Below are 26053 nucleotides of genomic sequence, written 5' to 3' on the forward strand. Positions count from 1 at the left end.
TTATAAATGAGGCCCCTGGTGATTTAATTAGAGTTGGACATGACATCACCGTGGTGCTGAGGACTCTGGTTGGTCCGGTGGTAGTGACAGCTGTGTCACTACCACCGTTGTTTTCAGACTTGTGTGCATTCATTCCTTCAGGAGTGGTTGTTATGTGCAGGGTATCATTGTGGATGGCATTAACATGCATGTGGCCTCTGTGCTGAAACCAGTTTAACACTCCTGCTTACACCTTTATTCAACTCATCAACATGGAAGAAAACATATTTATCCAGAGGAAGATTCATCTTGGTCCATGTGGAGGAAATACATTTCACCCTCCAATGAAGTGACACTCAATGCAAAGTCAATGTTGGGTGCATCAGATGGCCTTGTGTGGTTGTTTATGTATGTAGTTAGGCTTGAAAAGTCCGTGAAGGAGACCTGGTGTGTGAACCATCAGCTCAGACTCAGACGGTCAAATCTCTCTGGGTTTGTCTTGTTCAGTGTCTCCGTCTCTGTTCAGATGGGATAATGCTCCCTGCTGCTCCACCTGGCTGAAGGTGGAGGTATTTATTACACGAGAAGAAATAGTTTGTAGCAGATTTCAGTTCAGGAGCCACATTTGATCTGTGCATCAAACCTGAAGTGAAAAAAGGAAAATGCATGTTAATTGTGGAATGTTTTTTCTTTCTTTCACCAGCAGGGTGTTAGATTAACATCAGCAGTGACAAGCTCGGGTCAGGGGTGTCACATCTGCTACATTCACATTGTGATCCTGAAATAGCTGTTGGTATTGGAAGGGAATGTTTTATTCATGAGCTTCATGCTTTACCAGGTCATAGGCTGGTTTTGGCCCACTGGTTTAAAATACTAAACACACACACACACACACACACACACACACACACACACACACACACACACACACACACACACACACACACACACACACACACACACACACACACACACACACACACACACACACACACACACACAGAAAGTACAGTCCTTTGTGACTGGACCACAACAAACTGGACATCAAGAGTCAGCGTTCCCAATATATTTTCTGTTCTGTTCTGTTGGCATTTCCAGAAAACTGAAGAAGCTGTACCGGAAGAGAAACTCAGACTTAGACACGAAGCAAGAGGAGGAGTGGAGCAGAACACTGCAGCGCCATGAGAAAGATCACTTCCTGGGTCAATGTGTGGGCCTCAGCCCTGAGTACATGGAGATGAGTGAGTCCTGCTTTGTGTTCCAGCTCCACTGCCCTGGTCCAGATGTCACGGTAGACACAGGGTGTGGTGAGGTGGCAGTGAAAACAGAGACAAGCACTGACTCTGAACACTAAAGTCATTGTGTTCTGTGCATTACAGCCCCTTGTTGCTTCTTTGTGCTTCAATGTCACCAGCACAACATCCTCTGATGAAAATATGTAATTTAATTGCCATTGGGAGACCTTCAGTTCACTAAAAGCCTCAGATTGTCAGTCATAAAGTACAAACCCTGACCAGACTACGTACAAGCAGCTGTGTGTTTGAGTTAAATGAAGACGAGCAGATGAAGGTCTCCTGTGGAGGACGTGTACTATGACCCTCACCTCTGCCATGTTTAAACCTCACTCTGTGCTTTCTTCTCCACTACACATCAGCATCTTCTTGGCTGTATTGATTTAGTATTTTTTCAGTCAGGATTTCAAAGAAACATGTTGACGGTCCACCAATCAATTTGTTTGATTATGGACACCAGCAGCACTAACCCGATGGAGGAGCAGCTGAATGACTTCATTATTATAAGGCCGTCACATGAACCAAACCACAGGCTAATGGTGGCATTGAAGCACAAGCTCAATGCCAAGTTTCAAAGTGATGCTGTTTCATGTCTGCAGGCTGCAGGAACTAGGCTGTCCCATAGAGCTTCAGAGAACAAGTAACTAATATGGTAACTGGACTTCACTTATATTGAGATTTCTACTGCATGGCCAGCCCCAAGGTGCTTCACATTGTTAATCACATTCACCCATTCACACACATTTATGCACCATTGGAGGCTGCAGCCCTGCAAGGTGTCGTCACTCCAGTGAGAGCAAGGATGTGTCTGCTGTACGTCAGCATGTTGTCCAATCAGAGTCCTGCTGCACCATCATCATGTCCTCTCACACACCAGTGTCGGGTCTTCTCACACACCAGTGTCAGGTCCTCTCACACAGCACCAGGTCCTCTCACACACCAGTGTCAGGTCCTCTCACACAGCACCAGGTCCTCTCACACAACAGTGTCGGGTCTTCTCACACAACAGTGTCAGGTCCTCTTACACAGCATCATGTCCTCTCACACACCAGTGTCGGGTCTTCTCACACAACAGTGTCAGGTCCTCTCACGCAGCACCAGGTCATCTCACACACCAGTGTCAGGTCCTCTCACACAGCACCATGTCCTCTCACACACCAGTGTCGGGTCTTCTCACACAACAGTGTCAGGTCCTCTTACACAGCATCATGTCCTCTCACACACCAGTGTCGGGTCTTCTCACACACCAGTGTCAGGTCCTCTCACACAGCACCATGTCCTCTCACACAGCAGTGTCAGGTCCTCTCACACAGCACCATGTCCTCTCACACACCAGTGTCAGGTCCTCTCACACAGCACCATGTCCTCTCACACACCAGTGTCGGGTCTTCTCACACAACAGTGTCAGGTCCTCTTACACAGCATCATGTCCTCTCACACACCAGTGTCGGGTCTTCTCACACAACAGTGTCAGGTCCTCTCACGCAGCACCAGGTCATCTCACACACCAGTGTCAGGTCCTCTCACACAGCACCATGTCCTCTCACACACCAGTGTCGGGTCTTCTCACACAACAGTGTCAGGTCCTCTTACACAGCATCATGTCCTCTCACACACCAGTGTCGGGTCTTCTCACACACCAGTGTCAGGTCCTCTCACACAGCACCATGTCCTCTCACACAGCAGTGTCAGATCATCTCACACAGCACCATGTCCTCTCACACAGCAGTGTCAGGTCCTCTCACACAGCACCATGTCCTCTCACACACCAGTGTCAGGTCCTCTCACACAGCACCAGGTCCTCTCACACAGCACCAGGTCCTCTCACACATCATTGTCATGTCGTCTCACACAACATCATTGGGTCCTCTCACACATCAGTGTCAAGTCCTCTCACACAGCACCAGGTCCTCTCACACATCAGTGTCAGGTCCTCTCACACAACATCATTGGGTCCTCTCACACATCAGTGTCAGGTCCTCTCACACAGCACCAGGTCCTCTCACACATCAGTGTCAGGTCCTCTCACACAGCACATGGTCCTCTCACACAGCAGTGTCAGGTCCTCTCACACAGCACCATGTCCTCTCACACAGCAGTGTAAGGTCCTCTCACACAGCACCAGGTCCCCTCACACAGCAGTGTCAGGTCCTCTCACACAGCACCATGTCCTCTCACACACCAGTGTCAGGTCCTCTCACACAGCACCACGTCCTCTCACACAGCACCATGTCCTCTCACACAGCAGTGTCAGGTCCTCTCACACAGCACCATGTCCTCTCACACAGCAGTGTCAGGTCCTCTCACACAGCACCAGGTCCTCTCACACACCAGTGTCAGGTCCTCTCACACAGCACCATGTCCTCTCACACAACAGTGTCAGGTCCTCTCACACAGCAATGTCGGGTCCTCTCATACAGCACCAGGTCCTCTCACACAGCAGTGTCAGGTCCTCTCACACAGCACCAGGTCCTCTCACACAGCAATGTTGGGTCCTCTCACACGCAGCACTAGGTCCTCTCACACAGCAGTGTCAGGTCCTCTCACACAGCACCATGTCCTCTCACACAACAGTGTCAGGTCCTCTTACACAGCACCATGTCCTCTCACACAACAGTGTCAGGTCCTCTCACACAGCAATGTCGGGTCCTCTCACACAGCACCAGGTCCTCTCACACAGCAGTGTCAGGTCCTCTCACACAGCACCAAGTCCTCTCACACAGCAGTGTCAGGTCCTCTCACACAGCACCAGGTCCTCTCACACAGCACCAGGTCCTCTCACACAGCAATGTCGGGTCCTCTCACACGCAGCACCAGGTCCTCTCACACAGCAGTGTCAGGTCCTCTCACACAGCACAATGTCCTCTCACACAGCAGTGTCGGGTCCTCTCACACAGCATCAGGTCCTCTCACACAGCAGTGTCAGGTCCTCTCACACAGCAGCATCAGGTCCTCTCACACAGCAGTGTCAGGTCCTCTCACACAGCAGTGTCAGGTCCTCTCACACAGCACCATGTCCTCTCACACAACAGTGTCAGGTCCTCTCACACAGCACCATGTCCTCTCACACAACAGTGTCAGGTCCTCTCACACGCAGCACCAGGTCCTCTCACACACCAGTGTCAGGTCCTCTCACACAGCACCATGTCCTCTCACACAGCAATATCGGGTCCTCTCACACGCAGCACCAGGTCCTCTCACACAACAGTGTCAGGTCCTCTCACACGCAGCACCAGGTCCTCTCACACAGCAGTGTCAGGTCCTCTCACACAGCACCATGTGCTCTCACACAACAGTGTCAGGTCCTCTCACACAGCAATGTCGGGTCCTCTCACACAGCATCAGGTCCTCTCACACAGCAGTGTCAGGTCCTCTCACACAGCACCAGGTCCTCTCACACAGCAGTGTCAGGTCCTCTCACACAGCACCAAGTCCTCTCACACAGCAGTGTCAGGTCCTCTCACACAGCACCAGGTCCTCTCACACAGCACCAAGTCCTCTCACACAGCTGTGTCAGGTCCTCTCACACAGCACCAGGTCCTCTCACACAGCAGTGTCAGGTCCTCTCACACAGCACCAGGTCCTCTCACACAGCACCAGGTCCTCTCACACAGCACCATGTCCTCTCACACAGCAGTGTCAGGTCCTCTCACACAGCACCAGGTCCTCTCACACAGCACCAAGTCCTCTCACACAGCAGTGTCAGGTCCTCTCACACAGCACCAGGTCCTCTCACACAGCAATGTCGGGTCCTCTCATACGCAGCACCAGGTCATCTCACACAGCAGTGTCAGGTCCTCTCACACAGCAATGTCAGGTCCTCTCACACAGCACCATGTCCTCTCACACAACAGTATCAGGTCCTCTCACACGCAGCACCAGGTCCTCTCACACACCAGTGTCAGGTCCTCTCACACAGCACCATGTCCTCTCACACAGCAATATCGGGTCCTCTCACACGCAGCACCAGGTCCTCTCACACAACAGTGTCAGGTCCTCTCACACGCAGCACCAGGTCCTCTCACACAGCAGTGTCAGGTCCTCTCACACAGCACCATGTCCTCTCACACAACAGTGTCAGGTCCTCTCACACAGCAATGTCGGGTCCTCTCACACAGCATCAGGTCCTCTCACACAGCAGTGTCAGGTCCTCTCACACAGCACCAGGTCCTCTCACACAGCACCAAGTCCTCTCACACAGCAGTGTCAGGTCCTCTCACACAGCACCAGGTCCTCTCACACAGCAATGTCGGGTCCTCTCACACGCAGCACCAGGTCCTCTCACACAGCAGTGTCAGGTCCTCTCACACAGCACCAGGTCCTCTCACACAGCACCAAGTCCTCTCACACACCAGTGTCAGGTCCTCTCACACAGCACCATGTCCTCTCACACAGCAGTGTCAGGTCCTCTCACACAGCACCAGGTCCTCTCACACAGCACCAAGTCCTCTCACACAGCAGTGTCAGGTCCTCTCACACAGCACCAGGTCCTCTCACACAGCAATGTCGGGTCCTCTCATACGCAGCACCAGGTCATCTCACACAGCAGTGTCAGGTCCTCTCACACAGCACCATGTCCTCTCACACAACAGTGTCAGGTCCTCTTACACAGCACCATGTCCTCTCACACAACAGTGTCAGGTCCTCTCACACAGCAATGTCGGGTCCTCTCACACAGCACCAGGTCCTCTCACACAGCAGTGTCAGGTCCTCTCACACAGCACCAAGTGCTCTCACACAGCAGTGTCAGGTCCTCTCACACAGCATCAGGTCCTCTCACACAGCAATGTCGGGTCCTCTCACACGCAGCACCAGGTCCTCTCACACAGCAGTGTCAGGTCCTCTCACACAGCACCAGGTCCTCTCACACAGCACCAGGTCCTCTCACACAGCAATATCGGGTCCTCTCACACGCAGCGCCAGGTGCTCTCACACAGCACCAGGTCCTCTCACACACCAGTGTCAGGTCCTCTCACACAGCACCATGTCCTCTCACACAACAGTGTCAGGTCCTCTCACACAGCACCATGTCCTCTCACACAACAGTGTCAGGTCCTCTTACACAGCACCATGTCCTCTCACACAACAGTGTCAGGTCCTCTCACACAGCAATGTCGGGTCCTCTCACACAGCACCAGGTCCTCTCACACAGCAGTGTCAGGTCCTCTCACACAGCACCAAGTCCTCTCACACAGCAGTGTGAGGTCCTCTCACACAGCACCAGGTCCTCTCACACAGCAATGTTGGGTCCTCTCACACGCAGCACCAGGTCCTCTCACACAGCAGTGTCAGGTCCTCTCACACAGCACCAGGTTCTCTCACACAGCACCAGGTCCTCTCACACAGCAGTGTCAGGTCCTCTCACACAGCACCAGGTCCTCTCACACAGCAATGTTGGGTCCTCTCACACGCAGCACTAGGTCCTCTCACACAGCAGTGTCAGGTCCTCTCACACAGCACCATGTCCTCTCACACAACAGTGTCAGGTCCTCTTACACAGCACCATGTCCTCTCACACAACAGTGTCAGGTCCTCTCACACAGCAATGTCGGGTCCTCTCACACAGCACCAGGTCCTCTCACACAGCAGTGTCAGGTCCTCTCACACAGCACCAAGTCCTCTCACACAGCAGTGTCAGGTCCTCTCACACAGCACCAGGTCCTCTCACACAGCACCAGGTCCTCTCACACAGCAATGTCGGGTCCTCTCACACGCAGCACCAGGTCCTCTCACACAGCAGTGTCAGGTCCTCTCACACAGCACAATGTCCTCTCACACAGCAGTGTCGGGTCCTCTCACACAGCATCAGGTCCTCTCACACAGCAGTGTCAGGTCCTCTCACACAGCAGCATCAGGTCCTCTCACACAGCAGTGTCAGGTCCTCTCACACAGCAGTGTCAGGTCCTCTCACACAGCACCATGTCCTCTCACACAACAGTGTCAGGTCCTCTCACACAGCACCATGTCCTCTCACACAACAGTGTCAGGTCCTCTCACACGCAGCACCAGGTCCTCTCACACACCAGTGTCAGGTCCTCTCACACAGCACCATGTCCTCTCACACAGCAATATCGGGTCCTCTCACACGCAGCACCAGGTCCTCTCACACAACAGTGTCAGGTCCTCTCACACGCAGCACCAGGTCCTCTCACACAGCAGTGTCAGGTCCTCTCACACAGCACCATGTGCTCTCACACAACAGTGTCAGGTCCTCTCACACAGCAATGTCGGGTCCTCTCACACAGCATCAGGTCCTCTCACACAGCAGTGTCAGGTCCTCTCACACAGCACCAGGTCCTCTCACACAGCAGTGTCAGGTCCTCTCACACAGCACCAAGTCCTCTCACACAGCAGTGTCAGGTCCTCTCACACAGCACCAGGTCCTCTCACACAGCACCAAGTCCTCTCACACAGCTGTGTCAGGTCCTCTCACACAGCACCAGGTCCTCTCACACAGCAGTGTCAGGTCCTCTCACACAGCACCAGGTCCTCTCACACAGCACCAGGTCCTCTCACACAGCACCATGTCCTCTCACACAGCAGTGTCAGGTCCTCTCACACAGCACCAGGTCCTCTCACACAGCACCAAGTCCTCTCACACAGCAGTGTCAGGTCCTCTCACACAGCACCAGGTCCTCTCACACAGCAATGTCGGGTCCTCTCATACGCAGCACCAGGTCATCTCACACAGCAGTGTCAGGTCCTCTCACACAGCAATGTCAGGTCCTCTCACACAGCACCATGTCCTCTCACACAACAGTATCAGGTCCTCTCACACGCAGCACCAGGTCCTCTCACACACCAGTGTCAGGTCCTCTCACACAGCACCATGTCCTCTCACACAGCAATATCGGGTCCTCTCACACGCAGCACCAGGTCCTCTCACACAACAGTGTCAGGTCCTCTCACACGCAGCACCAGGTCCTCTCACACAGCAGTGTCAGGTCCTCTCACACAGCACCATGTCCTCTCACACAACAGTGTCAGGTCCTCTCACACAGCAATGTCGGGTCCTCTCACACAGCATCAGGTCCTCTCACACAGCAGTGTCAGGTCCTCTCACACAGCACCAGGTCCTCTCACACAGCACCAAGTCCTCTCACACAGCAGTGTCAGGTCCTCTCACACAGCACCAGGTCCTCTCACACAGCAATGTCGGGTCCTCTCACACGCAGCACCAGGTCCTCTCACACAGCAGTGTCAGGTCCTCTCACACAGCACCAGGTCCTCTCACACAGCACCAAGTCCTCTCACACACCAGTGTCAGGTCCTCTCACACAGCACCATGTCCTCTCACACAGCAGTGTCAGGTCCTCTCACACAGCACCAGGTCCTCTCACACAGCACCAAGTCCTCTCACACAGCAGTGTCAGGTCCTCTCACACAGCACCAGGTCCTCTCACACAGCAATGTCGGGTCCTCTCATACGCAGCACCAGGTCATCTCACACAGCAGTGTCAGGTCCTCTCACACAGCACCATGTCCTCTCACACAACAGTGTCAGGTCCTCTTACACAGCACCATGTCCTCTCACACAACAGTGTCAGGTCCTCTCACACAGCAATGTCGGGTCCTCTCACACAGCACCAGGTCCTCTCACACAGCAGTGTCAGGTCCTCTCACACAGCACCAAGTGCTCTCACACAGCAGTGTCAGGTCCTCTCACACAGCATCAGGTCCTCTCACACAGCAATGTCGGGTCCTCTCACACGCAGCACCAGGTCCTCTCACACAGCAGTGTCAGGTCCTCTCACACAGCACCAGGTCCTCTCACACAGCACCAGGTCCTCTCACACAGCAATATCGGGTCCTCTCACACGCAGCGCCAGGTGCTCTCACACAGCACCAGGTCCTCTCACACACCAGTGTCAGGTCCTCTCACACAGCACCATGTCCTCTCACACAACAGTGTCAGGTCCTCTCACACAGCACCATGTCCTCTCACACAACAGTGTCAGGTCCTCTTACACAGCACCATGTCCTCTCACACAACAGTGTCAGGTCCTCTCACACAGCAATGTCGGGTCCTCTCACACAGCACCAGGTCCTCTCACACAGCAGTGTCAGGTCCTCTCACACAGCACCAAGTCCTCTCACACAGCAGTGTGAGGTCCTCTCACACAGCACCAGGTCCTCTCACACAGCAATGTTGGGTCCTCTCACACGCAGCACCAGGTCCTCTCACACAGCAGTGTCAGGTCCTCTCACACAGCACCAGGTTCTCTCACACAGCAATATCGGGGCCTCTCACACGCAGCGCCAGGTGCTCTCACACAGCAGTGTCAGGTCCTCTCACACAACAGTGTCAGGTCCTCTCACACAGCACCATGTCCTCTCACACAACAGTGTCAGGTCCTCTTACACAGCACCATGTCCTCTCACACAACAGTGTCAGGTCCTCTCACACAGCAATGTCGGGTCCTCTCACACAGCACCAGGTCCTCTCACACAGCAGTGTCAGGTCCTCTCACACAGCACCAAGTCCTCTCACACAGCAGTGTGAGGTCCTCTCACACAGCACCAGGTCCTCTCACACAGCAATGTTGGGTCCTCTCACACGCAGCACCAGGTCCTCTCACACAGCAGTGTCAGGTCCTCTCACACAGCACCAGGTTCTCTCACACAGCAATATCGGGTCCTCTCACACGCAGCGCCAGGTGCTCTCACACAGCAGTGTCAGGTCCTCTCACACAGCACCAGGTCCTCTCACACACCAGTGTCAGGTCCTCTCACACAGCACCATGTCCTCTCACACAACAGTGTCAGGTCCTCTCACACAGCACCATGTCCTCTCACACAACAGTGTCATGTCCTCTCACACACAGCACCAGGTCCTCTCACACACCAGTGTCAGGTCCTCTCACACAGCACCATGTCCTCTCACACAGCAATATCGGGTCCTCTCACACGCAGCACCAGGTCCTCTCACACAACAGTGTCAGGTCCTCTCACACGCAGCACCAGGTCCTCTCACACAGCAGTGTCAGGTCCTCTCACACAGCACAATGTCCTCTCACACAACAGTGTCAGGTCCTCTCACACAGCAATGTCGGGTCCTCTCACACAGCATCAGGTCCTCTCACACAGCAGTGTCAGGTCCTCTCACACAGCAGTGTCAGGTCCTCTCAAACAGCACCAAGTCCTCTCACACAGCAGTGTCAGGTCCTCTCACACAGCACCAGGTCCTCTCACACAGCAGTGTCGGGTCCTCTCACACGCAGCACCAGGTCCTCTCACACAGCAGTGTCAGGTCCTCTCACACAGCACCATGTCCTCTCACACAACAGTGTCAGGTCCTCTTACACAGCAATGTCGGGTCCTCTCACACAGCACCAGGTCCTCTCACACAGCACCAGGTCCTCTCACACAGCACCATGTCCTCTCACACAACAGTGTCAGGTCCTCTTACACAGCAATGTCGGGTCCTCTCACACAGCACCAGGTCCTCTCACACAGCAGTGTCAGGTCCTCTCACACAGCACCAGGTCCTCTCACACAGCAGTGTCAGGTCCTCTCACACATCAGTGTCAGGTCCTCTCACACAGCAATGTCGGGTCCTCTCACACAGCACCAGGTCCTCTCACACAGCACCATGTCCTCTCACACAACAGTGTCAGGTCCTCTTACACAGCAATGTCGGGTCCTCTCACACAGCACCAGGTCCTCTCACACAGCAGTGTCAGGTCCTCTCACACAGCACCAGGTCCTCTCACACAGCACCAGGTCCTCTCACACACCAGTGTCAGATCATCTCACACAGCACCATGTCCTCTCACACACCAGTGTCAGGTCCTCTCACACAGCACCATGTCCTCTCACACAGCAGTGTCAGGTCCTCTCACACAGCACCAGGTCCTCTCACACACCAGTGTCAGGTCCTCTCACACAGCACCATGTCCTCTCACACACCAGTGTCAGGTCCTCTCACACAGCACCAGGTCCTCTCACACAGCAGTGTCAGGTCCTCTCACACAGCACCAGGTCCTCTCACACAGCACCATGTCCTCTCACACAGCACCATGTCCTCTCACACACGAGTGTCAGGTCCTCTCACACAGCACCAGGTCCCCTCACACAACAGTGTCAGGTCCTCTCACACAGCACCAGGTCCTCTAACACACCAGTGTCAGGTCCTCTCACACAGCACCACGTCCTCTCACACAGCACCAGGTCCCCTCACACAGCATCATGTCCTCTCACACAGCAGTGTCAGGTCCTCTCACACACCAGTGTCAGGTCCTCTCACACAGCACCATGTCCTCTCACACAGCAGTGTCAGGTCCTCTCACACAGCACCATGTCCTCTCACACAGCAGTGTCAGGTCCTCTCACACAGCACCAGGTCCCCTCACACAGCAGTGTCAGGTCCTCTCACACAGCACCATGTCCTCTCACACAGCAGTGTCAGGTCCTCTCACACAGCACCATGTCCTCTCACACAGCAGTGTCAGGTCCTCTCACACAGCACCAGGTCCTCTCACACACCAGTGTCAGGTCCTCTCACACAGCACCATGTCCTCTCACACAACAGTGTCAGGTCCTCTCACACAGCAATGTCGGGTCCTCTCACACAGCACCAGGTCCTCTCACACAGCAGTGTCAGGTCCTCTCACACAGCACCAAGTCCTCTCACACAGCAGTGTCAGGTCCTCTCACACAGCATCAGGTCCTCTCACACAGCAATGTCGGGTCCTCTCACACGCAGCACCAGGTCCTCTCACACAGCAGTGTCAGGTCCTCTCACACAGCACCAGGTCCTCTCACACAGCACCAGGTCCTCTCACACAGCAATATCGGGTCCTCTCACACGCAGCGCCAGGTGCTCTCACACAGCAATGTCGGGTCCTCTCACACAGCAACAGGTCCTCTCACACAGCAGTGTCAGGTCCTCTCACACAGCACCAAGTCCTCTCACACAGCAGTGTCAGGTCCTCTCACACAGCACCAGGTCCTCTCACACAGCAATGTCGGGTCCTCTCACACGCAGCACCAGGTCCTCTCACACAGCAGTGTCAGGTCCTCTCACACAGCACCAGGTTCTCTCACACAGCAATATCGGGTCCTCTCACACGCAGCGCCAGGTGCTCTCACACAGCAGTGTCATTTCCTCTCACACAGCACCAGGTCCTCTCACACACCAGTGTCAGGTCCTCTCACACAGCACCATGTCCTCTCACACAACAGTGTCAGGTCCTCTCACACAGCACCATGTCCTCTCACACAACAGTGTCAGGTCCTCTCACACGCAGCACCAGGTCCTCTCACACACCAGTGTCAGGTCCTCTCACACAGCACCATGTCCTCTCACACAGCAATATCGGGTCCTCTCACACGCAGCACCAGGTCCTCTCACACAACAGTGTCAGGTCCTCTCACACGCAGCACCAGGTCCTCTCACACAGCAGTGTCAGGTCCTCTCACACAGCACAATGTCCTCTCACACAACAGTGTCAGGTCCTCTCACACAGCAATGTCGGGTCCTCTCACACAGCATCAGGTCCTCTCACACAGCAGTGTCAGGTCCTCTCACACAGCAGTGTCAGGTCCTCTCAAACAGCACCAAGTCCTCTCACACAGCAGTGTCAGGTCCTCTCACACAGCACCAGGTCCTCTCACACAGCAATGTCAGGTCCTCTCACACGCAGCGTCGGGTCACAGAGCAGTGTCAGGTCCTCTCACACAGCACAATGTCCTCTCACACAACAGTGTCAGGTCCTCTTACACAGCAATGTCGGGTCCTCTCACACAGCACCAGGTCCTCTCACACAGCAGTGTCAGGTCCTCTCACACAGCACCAGGTCCTCTCACACAGCAGTGTCAGGTCCTCTCACACAGCACCAGGTCCTCTCACACAGCAATGTCGGGTCCTCTCACACAGCACCAGGTCCTCTCACACAGCACCAAGTCCTCTCACACAGCAGTGTCAGGTCCTCTCACACAGCACCAGGTCCTCTCACACAGCAGTGTCAGGTCCTCTCACACAGCACCAAGTCCTCTCACACAGCAGTGTCAGGTCCTCTCACACAGCACCAGGTCCTCTCACACAGCACCATGTCCTCTCACACAGCACCATGTCCTCTCACACAGCAGTGTCAGGTCCTCTCACACTGCACCAGGTCCCCTCACACAGCAGTGTCAGGTCCTCTCACACAGCACCATGTCCTCTCACACAGCAGTGTCAGGTCCTCTCACACAGCACCATGTCCTCTCACACAGCAGTGTCAGGTCCTCTCACACAGCACCAGGTCCTCTCACACACCAGTGTCAGGTCCTCTCACACAGCACCATGTCCTCTCACACAGCACCATGTCCTCTCACACAACAGTGTCAGGTCCTCTCACACAGCAATGTCGGGTCCTCTCACACAGCACCAGGTCCTCTCACACAGCAGTGTCAGGTCCTCTCACACAGCACCAGGTCCTCTCACACAGCACCATGTCCTCTCACACAGCACCATGTCCTCTCACACAGCAGTGTCAGGTCCTCTCACACTGCACCAGGTCCCCTCACACAGCAGTGTCAGGTCCTCTCACACAGCAGTGTCAGGTCCTCTCAAACAGCACCAAGTCCTCTCACACAGCAGTGTCAGGTCCTCTCACACAGCACCAGGTCCTCTCACACAGCAATGTCGGGTCCTCTCACACGCAGCACCAGGTCCTCTCACACAGCAGTGTCAGGTCCTCTCACACAGCACCATGTCCTCTCACACAACAGTGTCAGGTCCTCTTACACAGCAATGTCGGGTCCTCTCACACAGCACCAGGTCCTCTCACACAGCAGTGTCAGGTCCTCTCACACAGCACCAGGTCCTCTCACACAGCAGTGTCAGGTCCTCTCACACAGCACCAGGTCCTCTCACACAGCAATGTCGGGTCCTCTCACACAGCACCATGTCCTCTCACACAGCACCAAGTCCTCTCACACAGCAGTGTCAGGTCCTCTCACACAGCACCAGGTCCTCTCACACAGCAGTGTCAGGTCCTCTCACACAGCACCAAGTCCTCTCACACAGCAGTGTCAGGTCCTCTCACACAGCACCAGGTCCTCTCACACAGCAATGTCGGGTCCTCTCACACGCAGCACCAGGTCCTCTCACACAGCAGTGTCAGGTCCTCTCACACAGCACCAGGTCCTCTCACACAGCACCAGGTCCTCTCACACACCAGTGTCAGGTCCTCTCACACAGCACCATGTCCTCTCACACAGCAGTGTCAGGTCCTCTCACACAGCACCAGGTCCTCTCACACAGCACCAAGTCCTCTCACACAGCAGTGTCAGGTCCTCTCACACAGCACCAGGTCCTCTCACACAGCAATGTCGGGTCCTCTCATACGCAGCACCAGGTCATCTCACACAGCAGTGTCAGGTCCTCTCACACAGCACCATGTCCTCTCACACAACAGTGCCAGGTCCTCTTACACAGCACCATGTCCTCTCACACAACAGTGTCAGGTCCTCTCACACAGCAATGTCGGGTCCTCTCACACAGCACCAGGTCCTCTCACACAGCAGTGTCAGGTCCTCTCACACAGCACCAGGTCCTCTCACACAGCACCAGGTCCTCTCACACACCAGTGTCAGGTCCTCTCACACAGCACCAGGTCCTCTCACACAGCAGTGTCAGGTCCTCTCACACAGCACAATGTCCTCTCACACAACAGTGTCAGGTCCTCTCACACAGCAATGTCGGGTCCTCTCACACAGCATCAGGTCCTCTCACACAGCAGTGTCAGGTCCTCTCAAACAGCACCAAGTCCTCTCACACAGCAGTGTCAGGTCCTCTCACACAGCACCAGGTCCTCTCACACAGCAGTGTCGGGTCCTCTCACACGCAGCACCAGGTCCTCTCACACAGCAGTGTCAGGTCCTCTCACACAGCACCATGTCCTCTCACACAACAGTGTCAGGTCCTCTTACACAGCAATGTCGGGTCCTCTCACACAGCACCAGGTCCTCTCACACAGCACCATGTCCTCTCACACAACAGTGTCAGGTCCTCTTACACAGCAATGTCGGGTCCTCTCACACAGCACCAGGTCCTCTCACACAGCAGTGTCAGGTCCTCTCACACAGCACCAGGTCCTCTCACACAGCAGTGTCAGGTCCTCTCACACATCAGTGTCAGGTCCTCTCACACAGCAATGTCGGGTCCTCTCACACAGCACCAGGTTCTCTCACACAGCACCATGTCCTCTCACACAACAGTGTCAGGTCCTCTTACACAGCAATGTCGGGTCCTCTCACACAGCACCAGGTCCTCTCACACAGCAGTGTCAGGTCCTCTCACACAGCACCAGGTCCTCTCACACAGCACCAGGTCCTCTCACACACCAGTGTCAGATCATCTCACACAGCACCATGTCCTCTCACACACCAGTGTCAGGTCCTCTCACACAGCACCATGTCCTCTCACACACCAGTGTCAGGTCCTCTCACACAGCACCAGGTCCTCTCACACACCAGTGTCAGGTCCTCTCACACAGCACCATGTCCTCTCACACACCAGTGTCAGGTCCTCTCACACAGCACCAGGTCCTCTCACACAGCAGTGTCAGGTCCTCTCACACAGCACCAGGTCCTCTCACACAGCACCATGTCCTCTCACACAGCACCATGTCCTCTCACACACGAGTGTCAGGTCCTCTCACACAGCACCAGGTCCCCTCACACACCAGTGTCAGGTCCTCTCACACAGCACCAGGTCCTCTCACACACCAGTGTCAGGTCCTCTCACACAGCACCAGGTCCTCTCACACAGCAGTGTCAGGTCCTCTCACACAGCACAATGTCCTCTCACACAACAGTGTCAGGTCCTCTCACACAGCAATGTCGGGTCCTCTCACACAGCATCAGGTCCTCTCACACAGCAGTGTCAGGTCCTCTCAAACAGCACCAAGTCCTCTCACACAGCAGTGTCAGGTCCTCTCACACAGCACCAGGTCCTCTCACACAGCAGTGTCGGGTCCTCTCACACGCAGCACCAGGTCCTCTCACACAGCAGTGTCAGGTCCTCTCACACAGCACCATGTCCTCTCACACAACAGTGTCAGGTCCTCTTACACAGCAATGTCGGGTCCTCTCACACAGCACCAGGTCCTCTCACACAGCACCATGTCCTCTCACACAACAGTGTCAGGTCCTCTTACACAGCAATGTCGGGTCCTCTCACACAGCACCAGGTCCTCTCACACAGCAGTGTCAGGTCCTCTCACACGGCACCAGGTCCTCTCACACAGCAGTGTCAGGTCCTCTCACACAGCACCATGTCCTCTCACACAGCAATATCGGGTCCTCTCACACGCAGCACCAGGTCCTCTCACACAACAGTGTCAGGTCCTCTCACACGCAGCACCAGGTCCTCTCACACAGCAGTGTCAGGTCCTCTCACACAGCACAATGTCCTCTCACACAACAGTGTCAGGTCCTCTCACACAGCAATGTCGGGTCCTCTCACACAGCATCAGGTCCTCTCACACAGCAGTGTCAGGTCCTCTCACACAGCAGTGTCAGGTCCTCTCAAACAGCACCAAGTCCTCTCACACAGCAGTGTCAGGTCCTCTCACACAGCACCAGGTCCTCTCACACAGCAATGTCGGGTCCTCTCACACGCAGCACCAGGTCCTCTCACACAGCAGTGTCAGGTCCTCTCACACAGCACCATGTCCTCTCACACAACAGTGTCAGGTCCTCTTACACAGCAATGTCGGGTCCTCTCACACAGCACCAGGTCCTCTCACACAGCAGTGTCAGGTCCTCTCACACAGCACCAGGTCCTCTCACACAGCAGTGTCAGGTCCTCTCACACAGCACCAGGTCCTCTCACACAGCAATGTCGGGTCCTCTCACACAGCACCATGTCCTCTCACACAGCACCAAGTCCTCTCACACAGCAGTGTCAGGTCCTCTCACACAGCACCAGGTCCTCTCACACAGCAGTGTCAGGTCCTCTCACACAGCACCAAGTCCTCTCACACAGCAGTGTCAGGTCCTCTCACACAGCACCAGGTCCTCTCACACAGCAATGTCGGGTCCTCTCACACGCAGCACCAGGTCCTCTCACACAGCAGTGTCAGGTCCTCTCACACAGCACCAGGTCCTCTCACACAGCACCAGGTCCTCTCACACACCAGTGTCAGGTCCTCTCACACAGCACCATGTCCTCTCACACAGCAGTGTCAGGTCCTCTCACACAGCACCAGGTCCTCTCACACAGCACCAAGTCCTCTCACACAGCAGTGTCAGGTCCTCTCACACAGCACCAGGTCCTCTCACACAGCAATGTCGGGTCCTCTCATACGCAGCACCAGGTCATCTCACACAGCAGTGTCAGGTCCTCTCACACAGCACCATGTCCTCTCACACATCAGTGTCAGGTCCTCTCACACAGCAATGTCGGGTCCTCTCACACAGCACCAGGTCCTCTCACACAGCACCATGTCCTCTCACACAACAGTGTCAGGTCCTCTTACACAGCAATGTCGGGTCCTCTCACACAGCACCAGGTCCTCTCACACAGCAGTGTCAGGTCCTCTCACACAGCACCAGGTCCTCTCACACAGCACCAGGTCCTCTCACACACCAGTGTCAGATCATCTCACACAGCACCATGTCCTCTCACACACCAGTGTCAGGTCCTCTCACACAGCACCATGTCCTCTCACACACCAGTGTCAGGTCCTCTCACACAGCACCAGGTCCTCTCACACACCAGTGTCAGGTCCTCTCACACAGCACCATGTCCTCTCACACACCAGTGTCAGGTCCTCTCACACAGCACCAGGTCCTCTCACACAGCAGTGTCAGGTCCTCTCACACAGCACCAGGTCCTCTCACACAGCACCATGTCCTCTCACACAGCACCATGTCCTCTCACACACGAGTGTCAGGTCCTCTTACACAGCAATGTCGGGTCCTCTCACACAGCACCAGGTCCTCTCACACAGCACCATGTCCTCTCACACAACAGTGTCAGGTCCTCTTACACAGCAATGTCGGGTCCTCTCACACAGCACCAGGTCCTCTCACACAGCAGTGTCAGGTCCTCTCACACAGCACCAGGTCCTCTCACACAGCAGTGTCAGGTCCTCTCACACAGCACCATGTCCTCTCACACAGCAATATCGGGTCCTCTCACACGCAGCACCAGGTCCTCTCACACAACAGTGTCAGGTCCTCTCACACGCAGCACCAGGTCCTCTCACACAGCAGTGTCAGGTCCTCTCACACAGCACAATGTCCTCTCACACAACAGTGTCAGGTCCTCTCACACAGCAATGTCGGGTCCTCTCACACAGCATCAGGTCCTCTCACACAGCAGTGTCAGGTCCTCTCAAACAGCACCAAGTCCTCTCACACAGCAGTGTCAGGTCCTCTCACACAGCACCAGGTCCTCTCACACAGCAATGTCGGGTCCTCTCACACGCAGCACCAGGTCCTCTCACACAGCAGTGTCAGGTCCTCTCACACAGCACCATGTCCTCTCACACAACAGTGTCAGGTCCTCTTACACAGCAATGTCGGGTCCTCTCACACAGCACCAGGTCCTCTCACACAGCAGTGTCAGGTCCTCTCACACAGCACCAGGTCCTCTCACACAGCAGTGTCAGGTCCTCTCACACAGCACCAGGTCCTCTCACACAGCAATGTCGGGTCCTCTCACACAGCACCATGTCCTCTCACACAGCACCAAGTCCTCTCACACAGCAGTGTCAGGTCCTCTCACACAGCACCAGGTCCTCTCACACAGCAGTGTCAGGTCCTCTCACACAGCACCAAGTCCTCTCACACAGCAGTGTCAGGTCCTCTCACACAGCACCAGGTCCTCTCACACAGCAATGTCGGGTCCTCTCACACGCAGCACCAGGTCCTCTCACACAGCAGTGTCAGGTCCTCTCACACAGCACCAGGTCCTCTCACACAGCACCAGGTCCTCTCACACACCAGTGTCAGGTCCTCTCACACAGCACCATGTCCTCTCACACAGCAGTGTCAGGTCCTCTCACACAGCACCAGGTCCTCTCACACAGCACCAAGTCCTCTCACACAGCAGTGTCAGGTCCTCTCACACAGCACCAGGTCCTCTCACACAGCAATGTCGGGTCCTCTCATACGCAGCACCAGGTCATCTCACACAGCAGTGTCAGGTCCTCTCACACAGCACCATGTCCTCTCACACAACAGTGTCAGGTCCTCTTACACAGCACCATGTCCTCTCACACAACAGTGTCAGGTCCTCTCACACAGCAATGTCGGGTCCTCTCACACAGCACCAGGTCCTCTCACACAGCAGTGTCAGGTCCTCTCACACAGCACCAGGTCCTCTCACACCGCACCAGGTCCTCTCACACACCAGTGTCAGGTCCTCTCACACAGCACCAGGTCCTCTCACACAGCAGTGTCAGGTCCTCTCACACAGCACAATGTCCTCTCACACAACAGTGTCAGGTCCTCTCACACAGCAATGTCGGGTCCTCTCACACAGCATCAGGTCCTCTCACACAGCAGTGTCAGGTCCTCTCAAACAGCACCAAGTCCTCTCACACAGCAGTGTCAGGTCCTCTCACACAGCACCAGGTCCTCTCACACAGCAGTGTCGGGTCCTCTCACACGCAGCACCAGGTCCTCTCACACAGCAGTGTCAGGTCCTCTCACACAGCACCATGTCCTCTCACACAACAGTGTCAGGTCCTCTTACACAGCAATGTCGGGTCCTCTCACACAGCACCAGGTCCTCTCACACAGCACCATGTCCTCTCACACAACAGTGTCAGGTCCTCTTACACAGCAATGTCGGGTCCTCTCACACAGCACCAGGTCCTCTCACACAGCAGTGTCAGGTCCTCTCACACAGCACCAAGTCCTCTCACACAGCAGTGTCAGGTCCTCTCACACAGCACCAGGTCCTCTCACACAGCAATGTCGGGTCCTCTCACACGCAGCACCAGGTCCTCTCACACAGCAGTGTCAGGTCCTCTCACACAGCACCAGGTCCTCTCACACAGCACCAGGTCCTCTCACACACCAGTGTCAGGTCCTCTCACACAGCACCATGTCCTCTCACACAGCAGTGTCAGGTCCTCTCACACAGCACCAGGTCCTCTCACACAGCACCAAGTCCTCTCACACAGCAGTGTCAGGTCCTCTCACACAGCACCAGGTCCTCTCACACAGCAATGTCGGGTCCTCTCATACGCAGCACCAGGTCATCTCACACAGCAGTGTCAGGTCCTCTCACACAGCACCATGTCCTCTCACACAACAGTGTCAGGTCCTCTTACACAGCACCATGTCCTCTCACACAACAGTGTCAGGTCCTCTCACACAGCAATGTCGGGTCCTCTCACACAGCACCAGGTCCTCTCACACAGCAGTGTCAGGTCCTCTCACACAGCACCAGGTCCTCTCACACAGCACCAGGTCCTCTCACACACCAGTGTCAGGTCCTCTCACACAGCACCAGGTCCTCTCACACAGCAGTGTCAGGTCCTCTCACACAGCACAATGTCCTCTCACACAACAGTGTCAGGTCCTCTCACACAGCAATGTCGGGTCCTCTCACACAGCATCAGGTCCTCTCACACAGCAATGTCAGGTCCTCTCAAACAGCACCAAGTCCTCTCACACAGCAGTGTCAGGTCCTCTCACACAGCACCAGGTCCTCTCACACAGCAGTGTCGGGTCCTCTCACACGCAGCACCAGGTCCTCTCACACAGCAGTGTCAGGTCCTCTCACACAGCACCATGTCCTCTCACACAACAGTGTCAGGTCCTCTTACACAGCAATGTCGGGTCCTCTCACACAGCACCAGGTCCTCTCACACAGCAATGTCGGGTCCTCTCACACGCAGCACCAGGTCCTCTCACACAGCAGTGTCAGGTCCTCTCACACAGCACCAGGTCCTCTCACACAGCACCAGGTCCTCTCACACACCAGTGTCAGGTCCTCTCACACAGCACCATGTCCTCTCACACAGCAGTGTCAGGTCCTCTCACACAGCACCAGGTCCTCTCACACAGCACCAAGTCCTCTCACACAGCAGTGTCAGGTCCTCTCACACAGCACCAGGTCCTCTCACACAGCAATGTCGGGTCCTCTCATACGCAGCACCAGGTCATCTCACACAGCAGTGTCAGGTCCTCTCACACAGCACCATGTCCTCTCACACAACAGTGTCAGGTCCTCTTACACAGCACCATGTCCTCTCACACAACAGTGTCAGGTCCTCTCACACAGCAATGTCGGGTCCTCTCACACAGCACCAGGTCCTCTCACACAGCAGTGTCAGGTCCTCTCACACAGCACCAGGTCCTCTCACACAGCACCAGGTCCTCTCACACACCAGTGTCAGGTCCTCTCACACAGCACCAGGTCCTCTCACACAGCAGTGTCAGGTCCTCTCACACAGCACAATGTCCTCTCACACAACAGTGTCAGGTCCTCTCACACAGCAATGTCGGGTCCTCTCACACAGCATCAGGTCCTCTCACACAGCAGTGTCAGGTCCTCTCAAACAGCACCAAGTCCTCTCACACAGCAGTGTCAGGTCCTCTCACACAGCACCAGGTCCTCTCACACAGCAGTGTCGGGTCCTCTCACACGCAGCACCAGGTCCTCTCACACAGCAGTGTCAGGTCCTCTCACACAGCACCATGTCCTCTCACACAACAGTGTCAGGTCCTCTTACACAGCAATGTCGGGTCCTCTCACACAGCACCAGGTCCTCTCACACAGCACCATGTCCTCTCACACAACAGTGTCAGGTCCTCTTACACAGCAATGTCGGGTCCTCTCACACAGCACCAGGTCCTCTCACACAGCAGTGTCAGGTCCTCTCACACAGCACCAAGTCCTCTCACACAGCAGTGTCAGGTCCTCTCACACAGCACCAGGTCCTCTCACACAGCAATGTCGGGTCCTCTCACACGCAGCACCAGGTCCTCTCACACAGCAGTGTCAGGTCCTCTCACACAGCACCAGGTCCTCTCACACAGCACCAGGTCCTCTCACACACCAGTGTCAGGTCCTCTCACACAGCACCATGTCCTCTCACACAGCAGTGTCAGGTCCTCTCACACAGCACCAGGTCCTCTCACACAGCACCAAGTCCTCTCACACAGCAGTGTCAGGTCCTCTCACACAGCACCAGGTCCTCTCACACAGCAATGTCGGGTCCTCTCATACGCAGCACCAGGTCATCTCACACAGCAGTGTCAGGTCCTCTCACACAGCACCATGTCCTCTCACACAACAGTGTCAGGTCCTCTTACACAGCACCATGTCCTCTCACACAACAGTGTCAGGTCCTCTCACACAGCAATGTCGGGTCCTCTCACACAGCACAATGTCCTCTCACACAGCACCATGTCCTCTCACACAACAGTGTCAGGTCCTCTTACACAGCAATGTCGGGTCCTCTCACACAGCACCAGGTCCTCTCACACAGCAGTGTCAGGTCCTCTCACACAGCACCAAGTCCTCTCACACAGCAGTGTCAGGTCCTCTCACACAGCACCAGGTCCTCTCACACAGCAATGTCGGGTCCTCTCACACGCAGCACCAGGTCCTCTCACACAGCAGTGTCAGGTCCTCTCACACAGCACCAGGTCCTCTCACACAGCACCAGGTCCTCTCACACACCAGTGTCAGGTCCTCTCACACAGCACCATGTCCTCTCACACAGCAGTGTCAGGTCCTCTCACACAGCACCAGGTCCTCTCACACAGCACCAAGTCCTCTCACACAGCAGTGTCAGGTCCTCTCACACAGCACCAGGTCCTCTCACACAGCAATGTCGGGTCCTCTCATACGCAGCACCAGGTCATCTCACACAGCAGTGTCAGGTCCTCTCACACAGCACCATGTCCTCTCACACAACAGTGTCAGGTCCTCTTACACAGCACCATGTCCTCTCACACAACAGTGTCAGGTCCTCTCACACAGCAATGTCGGGTCCTCTCACACAGCACAATGTCCTCTCACACAACAGTGTCAGGTCCTCTCACACAGCAATGTCGGGTCCTCTCACACAGCATCAGGTCATCTCACACAGCAGTGTCAGGTCCTCTCACACAGCACCATGTCCTCTCACACAACAGTGTCAGGTCCTCTTACACAGCACCATGTCCTCTCACACAACAGTGTCAGGTCCTCTTACACAGCAATGTCGGGTCCTCTCACACAGCACCAGGTCCTCTCACACAGCACCATGTCCTCTCACACAACAGTGTCAGGTCCTCTTACACAGCAATGTCGGGTCCTCTCACACAGCACCAGGTCCTCTCACACAGCAGTGTCAGGTCCTCTCACACAGCACCAAGTCCTCTCACACAGCAGTGTCAGGTCCTCTCACACAGCACCAGGTCCTCTCACACAGCAATGTCGGGTCCTCTCACACGCAGCACCAGGTCCTCTCACACAGCAGTGTCAGGTCCTCTCACACAGCACCAGGTCCTCTCACACAGCACCAGGTCCTCTCACACACCAGTGTCAGGTCCTCTCACACAGCACCATGTCCTCTCACACAGCAGTGTCAGGTCCTCTCACACAGCACCAGGTCCTCTCACACAGCACCAAGTCCTCTCACACAGCAGTGTCAGGTCCTCTCACACAGCACCAGGTCCTCTCACACAGCAATGTCGGGTCCTCTCATACGCAGCACCAGGTCATCTCACACAGCAGTGTCAGGTCCTCTCACACAGCACCATGTCCTCTCACACAACAGTGTCAGGTCCTCTTACACAGCACCATGTCCTCTCACACAACAGTGTCAGGTCCTCTCACACAGCAATGTCGGGTCCTCTCACACAGCACAATGTCCTCTCACACAACAGTGTCAGGTCCTCTCACACAGCAATGTCGGGTCCTCTCACACAGCATCAGGTCCTCTCACACAGCAGTGTCAGGTCCTCTCAAACAGCACCAAGTCCTCTCACACAGCAGTGTCAGGTCCTCTCACACAGCACCAGGTCCTCTCACACAGCAGTGTCGGGTCCTCTCACACGCAGCACCAGGTCCTCTCACACAGCAGTGTCAGGTCCTCTCACACAGCACCATGTCCTCTCACACAACAGTGTCAGGTCCTCTTACACAGCAATGTCGGGTCCTCTCACACAGCACCAGGTCCTCTCACACAGCACCATGTCCTCTCACACAACAGTGTCAGGTCCTCTTACACAGCAATGTCGGGTCCTCTCACACAGCACCAGGTCCTCTCACACAGCAGTGTCAGGTCCTCTCACACAGCACCAGGTCCTCTCACACAGCAGTGTCAGGTCCTCTCACACATCAGTGTCAGGTCCTCTCACACAGCAATGTCGGGTCCTCTCACACAGCACCAGGTCCTCTCACACAGCACCATGTCCTCTCACACAACAGTGTCAGGTCCTCTTACACAGCAATGTCGGGTCCTCTCACACAGCACCAGGTCCTCTCACACAGCAGTGTCAGGTCCTCTCACACAGCACCAGGTCCTCTCACACAGCACCAGGTCCTCTCACACACCAGTGTCAGATCATCTCACACAGCACCATGTCCTCTCACACACCAGTGTCAGGTCCTCTCACACAGCACCATGTCCTCTCACACACCAGTGTCAGGTCCTCTCACACAGCACCAGGTCCTCTCACACACCAGTGTCAGGTCCTCTCACACAGCACCATGTCCTCTCACACACCAGTGTCAGGTCCTCTCACACAGCACCAGGTCCTCTCACACAGCAGTGTCAGGTCCTCTCACACAGCACCAGGTCCTCTCACACAGCACCATGTCCTCTCACACAGCACCATGTCCTCTCACACACGAGTGTCAGGTCCTCTCACACAGCACCAGGTCCCCTCACACACCAGTGTCAGGTCCTCTCACACAGCACCAGGTCCTCTAACACACCAGTGTCAGGTCCTCTCACACAGCACCACGTCCTCTCACACAGCACCAGGTCCCCTCACACAGCATCATGTCCTCTCACACAGCAGTGTCAGGTCCTCTCACACAGCACCATGTCCTCTCACACAGCAGTGTCAGGTCCTCTCACACTGCACCAGGTCCCCTCACACAGCAGTGTCAGGTCCTCTCACACAGCACCATGTCCTCTCACACAGCAGTGTCAGGTCCTCTCACACAGCACCATGTCCTCTCACACAGCAGTGTCAGGTCCTCTCACACAGCACCAGGTCCTCTCACACACCAGTGTCAGGTCCTCTCACACAGCACCATGTCCTCTCACACAACAGTGTCAGGTCCTCTCACACAGCAATGTCGGGTCCTCTCACACAGCACCAGGTCCTCTCACACAGCAGTGTCAGGTCCTCTCACACAGCACCAAGTCCTCTCACACAGCAGTGTCAGGTCCTCTCACACAGCACCAGGTCCTCTCACACAGCAATGTTGGGTCCTCTCACACGCAGCACTAGGTCCTCTCACACAGCAGTGTCAGGTCCTCTCACACAGCACCATGTCCTCTCACACAACAGTGTCAGGTCCTCTTACACAGCACCATGTCCTCTCACACAACAGTGTCAGGTCCTCTCACACAGCAATGTCGGGTCCTCTCACACAGCAACAGGTCCTCTCACACAGCAGTGTCAGGTCCTCTCACACAGCACCAAGTCCTCTCACACAGCAGTGTCAGGTCCTCTCACACAGCACCAGGTCCTCTCACACAGCAATGTCGGGTCCTCTCACACGCAGCACCAGGTCCTCTCACACAGCAGTGTCAGGTCCTCTCACACAGCACCATGTCCTCTCACACAACAGTGTCAGGTCCTCTTACACAGCAATGTCGGGT

At 55.4% G+C, this 26053-nt stretch overlaps 1 protein-coding gene across 1 annotated transcript in view; it reads left to right on the top strand.

Moving 5' to 3' along the window:
- The window catches only part of ano1a (anoctamin 1, calcium activated chloride channel a), a 168541-nt gene that overhangs the window by 92341 nt on the left and 50147 nt on the right, over positions 1–26053 (top strand). The window contains exon 20 of the mRNA XM_080517682.1: positions 1078–1220. Coding sequence (XP_080373808.1) covers positions 1078–1220 — 143 coding nt within the window. The remainder of the gene's footprint in view (positions 1–1077; positions 1221–26053) is intronic.

The sequence above is a fragment of the Blennius ocellaris genome (assembly GCF_963422515.1).
Source record: "Blennius ocellaris genome assembly, chromosome: 1".
NCBI lineage: Eukaryota > Metazoa > Chordata > Actinopteri > Blenniiformes > Blenniidae > Blennius > Blennius ocellaris.